We start from the raw sequence: 7,425 nt of genomic DNA on the forward strand, positions 1-7,425 counted from the left end.
ATAAATATAATAAATTTTTTAAATAAGCTATATCGATAGAAAATAACATTATCTACAAAATTTTTCCTATGCAATACCCTCAAATTTTGCTTCGTTTTCGAGATATACTCAAAAAACCGTAAGGGTTGCAGTTTCATCCCTATCTCCAATTTCCACCCACTAATTTAATAGCACTCCGCGGTTTTTTCATTCTAAATAACCATTTCAACGATTCATGCAATAAAAACCCATCAACATTGTAGTTCCATACCATATGACATAATCAATAGCCTAAAAATGTATCACATCCGCTGATTTCAATGAATCTGCTTAAAAATACTGTTTTGTTAGAATAAATAATTACAATTCCCTCATTCTCTTTACTAGTTTCCTCGTTGTTTTGGAAACTTCCCATTTAATGTTGTAATAATATGCATTATTTTAATTCAGGCGATTTGCGCTGTTTTTAAAACACTTCCGACATTCAAAAGAATGTCGAAAAAAGACCTCTCTAACTTGCCCTGCTTTAATCCTTGATTAAACATTTTGATACCCAGTTAAGGACGTCTAGAATCCCCTAAATTCGAAATCCCATTTCCTGTGACATTTAAAATTTTCATACCTAGGTTTTTCGATGCCGGATACTTTTAGCGTACGGCAGTTTTCCCTGGAATTCGTCACCCAGCACAATAAAATTGAAATTTCGCCTCGCAATATGCCGGCAGTCAAACAAGTTTTCATGCTTTCAGAGGGAATATGAGTGTGAGCGTATTCCGCTAGCAGTTTTTAATTAGCGTCACGGGTACTTGATCGACTTCATAGCAAAGACAACGGGCAACGTGAAAAATGCGACGCTTTTTCAGTGTTCTCGCCTGTGCTCCCTGTTAATTAGTTTTTCACGACTTGCACTGGCACGCCAATGATTGCGATTGGTACAGGTATGTCTTATAACTTTAGTTTAATGGATAGTCGATGGATTTTTTGTCTAATAAATTATTTATCTTTATTTTAAGCAAATATTTCTCTATATAAATACGTAAATAAATAACGAGCGTTCAAATAAAAACGTGGTCGAAGTTGGCTCTGACACATTGGACGTAGGGAGTAGCTTATAGCGACCAACTTAACCTCATTTCTCAACGAGCTGTATAGCAGCTGTCAGTTTCAATAACGTTAATGACTATATAACTTTATTTTAAAGAATAATCGTGATAACAATAACAAACAATTAAAGGAGCTGCGGAAAGTGTCCCCCTCCTTGTTATAACAATAAATTAAAGCAGCTGCTGAAAGTGTCCCCCTCCTTGTTCCAAGCACTTTTCACACCTGTTCCTCAAAGAATTAAAGACATTTTCTAAGATGCTCGGGGTATTGTTAATTTCACGAATCTTGTCTATAAGTCGAGCCTGCAGATGGTTTAAATCAGGAATAGGCAGTTCAAAAATAGTGTTTTTAAGGTAAGGCCACAAAAAGAAATCACACGGCGTAATATCACATGACCTCGGTGGAAATTCATGTTCAGCATTGAGACTTATTAGTCGATTTTGGAAAACTTCCCTCAACATATTCATCGTCTCGCCTGCCGTATGTGCCCTTGCGCCATCTTGTTGAAAGTAAAAGTTTGTAATTTCGTTTTCTTCCAGCTGGTTAACAAAAGGAGCGATAATTTCTTCTCTATACCTTTGCGCAGTAAGAGTACCATTAAAAAAAATAGGTCCATAAATCCTCCTTCGATTGAGAGCACACCAAACTCCAATTTTTTGAGCGTGTAGAGGGCCCTCGACAAAAAAGTTATCTGGTTTTTCAGAAGACCACATTCTCATATTCTGTGAGTTTACGTAACCACTTAAATGAAACCAGGCTTCATCAGAAAAAAAGGTGATATTATGAAGTTCACCGTAGTTGTTTAAAAACCATTCACAAAATACAGCCCGTCGCGGAAAATCAACTTCATGAAGTTCTTGCTGACAAGTTAAACGATAGGAGAACAAACGCAAATCTTTTTTTAACACTGTGTGGCAGGTACCGACTGATACTCCCACCATTTGTGATAAAACACGTACAGAAGTTCTTGGCGCATTTTCCATTATTTGTTGGACATTTTCTTTTAATTCTTCAGTCCGCTTTTTAGGTCGGCCGCTTCCTTCTTTTCTTGTTACACTGCCCGTTTCACGAAAAACATTAACACAACGCTGAACTGCACTTTGAAAAATTTTGTACTCAACAACGCCGGGAAATTGATTTTGAAATTCTATGAAACATTCCTCAATAGAATACTTCCATATTCCATCAATCTTGCGTCCATTTCTAAAGTAGGACTCTATGATAAACACTTTTTGTTCTTGAGAAAACACCACTTTCAACGCTTTTTAAAACGAAAATATTCAAATTGATAGCGGCGATATAGCGCTTTGACAGATGACGTTTAAGTTCATTTGCTATACGCTACGCCCTACGTCCAAATTTTCAGAACCAACTTGACCACGTTTTTATTTGAACGCTCGTTATAAGCGCTTACAATTAGAGAAATATCTAAAAATAGTTTTCCTTATTTACTGGATATTTTTCCACCTGTAAAAAAATTCAAATATAATCTAATGGATCAGCTAAGAGGAAAATAGTTTTCTCTAACCAAAAATCTCACACCGAAAAACAGTCTTTTCGTTGTTAATTATTATTTTCGACATTTTAAATTTGTCTGTTTTTACCTGTTTCTGTATAGTTAGAGATAAGCAGATATATATGATGATGTGATATTATGAATTAAAATTCGTAAAAATTGTGCTAGTATAATCCTTCTCAAGTCAGTCGAAAAACGCTTACCAATAAAATATAATGAGTTTCATAGGCGTCCCTAAAAGTTATCTGTTAATGGTAAAAAAATTATAATAATTTGTATATAATGTGTAGAAAATTTATATTATATGTTCATTTGACCAACAACATATTTTAATTATTTATGTCCTCAAACAATTTTATTATATTGAAGTTTCCAAAATCCCATGTTGTAATAATATTAGTAAACAAAATGTCCCTCTTGTTTCTCCCTTTCGCAATTGTAATATGAATGATTAATAGAAGGTGCCTATAACAAATTAAAATTACCGGAATCATACCAAATTCCGCATTGCTGCACTGCACTGCTAGCCAAGGACAACTGAATGTATGGCCAGATCGCCCAGTGCGGCTGTGTTTGTGCCGCGTTTACCCGCGCGCTAATTCTTCAATTGGGCGACCAGGCCCGTGTATGGGTATAGCTAAATAAATATGGGAACGAGTTTTTCAAATATTTCAATGCCTGCGTCAGCGACCGAACCTGGTACATACTGCCAACCTCTTGGTTCTTCAATTGAGATCGGAAAGACTATAAACAATCAGTTACCTTGAGAATATTATTGAAACAGTTGAAAGTGAAAGAAATTCTGTCAAACAGAATTAAATTACTTTCGCAATAAAAATACCATTCCATTATACTCCTGTGTTATCGAAAAAATTAAAGAGAATAGGTACAAATTTAATAATGATTCAAAAAATTGCATTTATATGTAGAATATCTGAAAAGGTGTAACATATCCTGAAAGCAATGACATTAACATATATTGGAGACACATCTCAACTTGGACACCAAATTGGAATAGACGAGCACAAAAATTACATTAAAAAAATGTCAATTCGAGAAATAAAGAACTTGTGATCACGCTTGGGACAACGATAATATATTCTCTGAATGGCGATCGGGCAAAATTTGGTTTGGGAAAATAACATTGCTAAAAAAAAATTAAAACAGATTGCGATTATTTTGTTGCACTGTGAAAAATGTGTTTCCAATTATTCGGTGACTTGTTAGCTACAAAGACTAAAAGTAGAACAATTAAATTATACAGTGTCACCAGTAAAGTATGAACCACATTATGTGGAATAATTGTTTCAGTTTATGAAAAATTTGAAATTGCTGCTCCGTTTTGCTTAAAACTAATGACAAATGATATATTATTATATTCGATGAAATAAAAAATTTCACTTTTCCAACACAAATAACACTAATTTTGCACGTAGCAAGAGCTATCACATTTTATTTGATTTTCAGTTGTGTATTTTCATAGAGCATAGCCTGCCGCGTTATAAAAATAATAATAATCTTTATAAATACTCAAATATTTGGAATTAATAAAAAAATTAAACATTGCAGTTATTAAAAAATTTTTAAAATACAGCAAGTACTTTTTTAAAGACAAGCTTGGTATAGTTTTACAATTTAATTTTGGCTTGCACTACGTCATTGTTGTTTAGAGAACTAAATAAAGAAGGATGTTCTAGCACAAGCTCACTATTTTACCAATAACTTGAAAACGAAAAAGACATCCAGCTCCGGTTTGTTTGTTATATTTGTTTACTTTAATAAATGGTCTAATAAAGCCAAAAAAATCTATATAGTTGCATTTAATTTTTTTAGTAAACGGAAACAATTACAAAACTTTTCTGAGCGTCGTCTACCGTTGCGCAGGAAAATAATATTTTTATTCCCATATCTGCCCGGGTTTCGAATCCAGCGGCCAGTAGACCGTAGATTAGCTATGCTTGTACGGAGGATTGGAGGAAAAATTTCAAGATGGCGTCCTTCATACTGGCGTTGCTATGGTAATAACAAAAAAAAGTTCAAACAAATCTTGTGAAGGTTTTAACAGTGTATCTAAAACGTGTATTTTCAACTTACGTTATATAAGCGAAATTTCGAAAAAACGACAATTTTCTGTAACACTATAGCTGGTGAAGTTACAAACTTGAAAATATTTCAAATTAGTTCCTTTTAGCCGTATTTGTTAATAGATTTTTTACCCCCATAATCGTAGTCTAGTTTCCTATATACATCCGCTCCGTACCGTTAATGGATCACCCTGTATATTTAATTTTATTAATGTTCTATATTTTTAAAAGTATATCAGCTTTCGTAGATGAATTGTGCGCTGATCTGGTTCAAAATGATATTAGAAACGATAAGAAAAGATCATTTTTACTATATCCTTAGAGATATTTCAGAAAATGTGATTTTTTTTCTAGTGCCAACACCCGAAACACTCTACTCTAAAACAGGGCAAACTGCGAACCAATTTGTTCTGTTACACCTTTGATGGAAAATGTTTATTGCAGAAACACCCTATATACAGGGCGTTTCAGTCATAGCGTCATTAATTTTAAGGTAAGATAGGGAAAAATGAATAGAATAAGTGTACGCGATTTTAAAATTTACGCTAATTATAATTATTTACGATAAAAACAAACTGTTTGTTACTAACCTAATTTTAGTACCAATTCTTAAAGTTTTCACTGTTTTATGATTGTATACGGGTTTTTAGTATTACATAAATGTTCAAGTATGTAATTATTGAGTTTGTAGTACATTTTCAGAGTTGTATGGTGCCTAAAGTTGAAATCCGTTGCACTTTGACTTTGAAAGCAATTGCAAAACTGGAAGAGACTACGACTAGGAAATCAGCTGTTTCGCCCCAACGCTGTTCGCTGTATACTCCGCTGTCCTGCGTAGCGCGTTCCCTATTACGAAGTGATTAAAGTTGATGACATTATGACTGAAACAATCTCTGTATAATATTTCAGATACTCTTTATTTCGATAATTCCTATATACTTTTAAAAATTAAAGACACAGGCAATTTTCATACAACAATTCGGCCTTGAGATTAATGCGTAATAATTTTCTTGGCCACACAAGCCGCTATGACCTCCAAAATCTTCTTCCCGTCGTTTTCGCATTGATCGACTTTATTCGACGCACACTTCTTCACCTCCTTGTCCAGGTTGGAGATCAACGCCACGGTGGCCGTCACGTCTGCTTCGATCCTGGTCGGTAGCGTCGTGATGTCCTTTTCGATCCTGACCGCCAGTTTGGCTATGCACTTCACAGCGTGGAAACCGTGACCGCAGTCCTTTATCTCTTGTTTTATATTCTCCACCTCGTCGACGATCTTCTGGAGCTGAAAATCGAGACATTTGTTGCATCAACGATTTGATTAGACAAACGACTGTTTATTCAGTACTATTGTGGTTTTTATGGTGCTCTTATTACTGTGGTTTATTGTTTACATGTGTACAGAAGTGCAGAACCAATGGGTAATGTTTTAATGTCAATCTAGAAGTTTTTTCTGCATTTTCTGGTCACTGTTCTATTGATATGAAAACACATCATTATCACATCATCATCATTATTAAAGACCGTATTAAAATATTAAATTATTAAATTAAAAATAACGCTAAAATATACTTTTAACTTACATGGTCCAATGCGTCTTGAGCGAAGGATATTGCCTTATTTATTTGATCCGAAACGCAATGTACCATATCGTTTGACAGCTGGTTTGGCAAATTCACCAGACGATCTTCATTGCCTTTAAGACAATCGTCGATATTTACACCTGCCTTTTTGGCTTTTTCCTTCAGTGTTTCCAATTCTTCCTTAAGTTTATCCAACGTGCTCTGCATTTGTCTTTTGGCTTCGGCTTGGACTTTGTCTGCAGCTTCGTTGACCTTCTTCTTTGCGTCGTCAAGGGCCTTGTGGGCCTTTGCCATGGCTCTGTCGACTTCCTCTTTCAGTTTTTTAAGCAAATCATCAGCCTTGTTTCTGGATTCGAGCGAAAGCTTCCTGGTTTCTTCCTCGGCTTGCAAACTACGAATCTGTAATTAAAACAATATGAAGAGTATATAGAACACATTTAATGAATTGCTTTGCTGAAATTTGTGCCATATACTTTTTTTTCATTTTTATGTATTGGTTTTATTTGAAGATTTTCGTGGCAATTGTCAATGATTATTACATCTTCGGCTAAGACATCTTAACGCTATTGTTTTCTGAAGGAACTCTGAGGATGGAAATTAACTCCTCTGGCCGGTATTTTTATTTGTTGTTTCTGGTATCTAGATTTATTTTTTCTGCGGGTTAAAACAAAATCTTTCTAGATGGATGTACGCTAAATCATACATTGAAACGCTATGGACCAGTGCGCATGCAAATACCGACCCGTTGGCTTAATCTTCAGCTTCACAGTATCTTTCTCGAAACGTTATGTTTATAATTTCTTGTATTCCAAATTGTTGTGAAATTTACAACCAACTTGTATAATATTTATGCGATATTTAATTCGTTTAATGATTTATCGGTTGCTAATAAATGCAAATATGAGTAAGATTAAATAAAAACAATCATTTTACTACAGCACCTGCGAAACAGAAGATATGTAATTAAATATGGTAATAAAAATGACATGTCAAGCTACTTTAAGGATGTATATCGGGTTTACTCAAATGAACAGATGTACTTGAAATTTATATAGCGTATTACCCAGTGCTCCCTCTGTGTATCATATTTTTTTGAATTTTTTTTTGAATCTAGATTTTGAGATATTGTTTATATGGCGAAGATGGACGGTGCGGCTCT

General features: G+C 34.4%; 1 protein-coding gene across 1 annotated transcript in view; it reads right to left on the minus strand.

Moving 5' to 3' along the window:
• Positions 1-5,604: 5,604 nt before the first annotated feature.
• The window catches only part of LOC108917221 (golgin subfamily A member 5-like), a 3,491-nt gene continuing 1,670 nt past the window's right edge, over positions 5,605-7,425 (minus strand). Inside the window, exons 2-3 of the mRNA XM_018723712.1 lie at positions 6,267-6,665; positions 5,605-5,968 (exon numbers count right to left, since the gene is read on the minus strand). Of these exons, the coding sequence (XP_018579228.1) occupies positions 5,675-5,968; positions 6,267-6,665 (693 nt within the window). The 3' untranslated portion in view covers positions 5,605-5,674. The remainder of the gene's footprint in view (positions 5,969-6,266; positions 6,666-7,425) is intronic.

The sequence above is a fragment of the Anoplophora glabripennis genome, unplaced genomic scaffold, assembly GCF_000390285.2.
Source record: "Anoplophora glabripennis isolate ALB-LARVAE unplaced genomic scaffold, Agla_2.0 scaffold41, whole genome shotgun sequence".
Lineage (NCBI taxonomy): Eukaryota > Metazoa > Arthropoda > Insecta > Coleoptera > Cerambycidae > Anoplophora > Anoplophora glabripennis.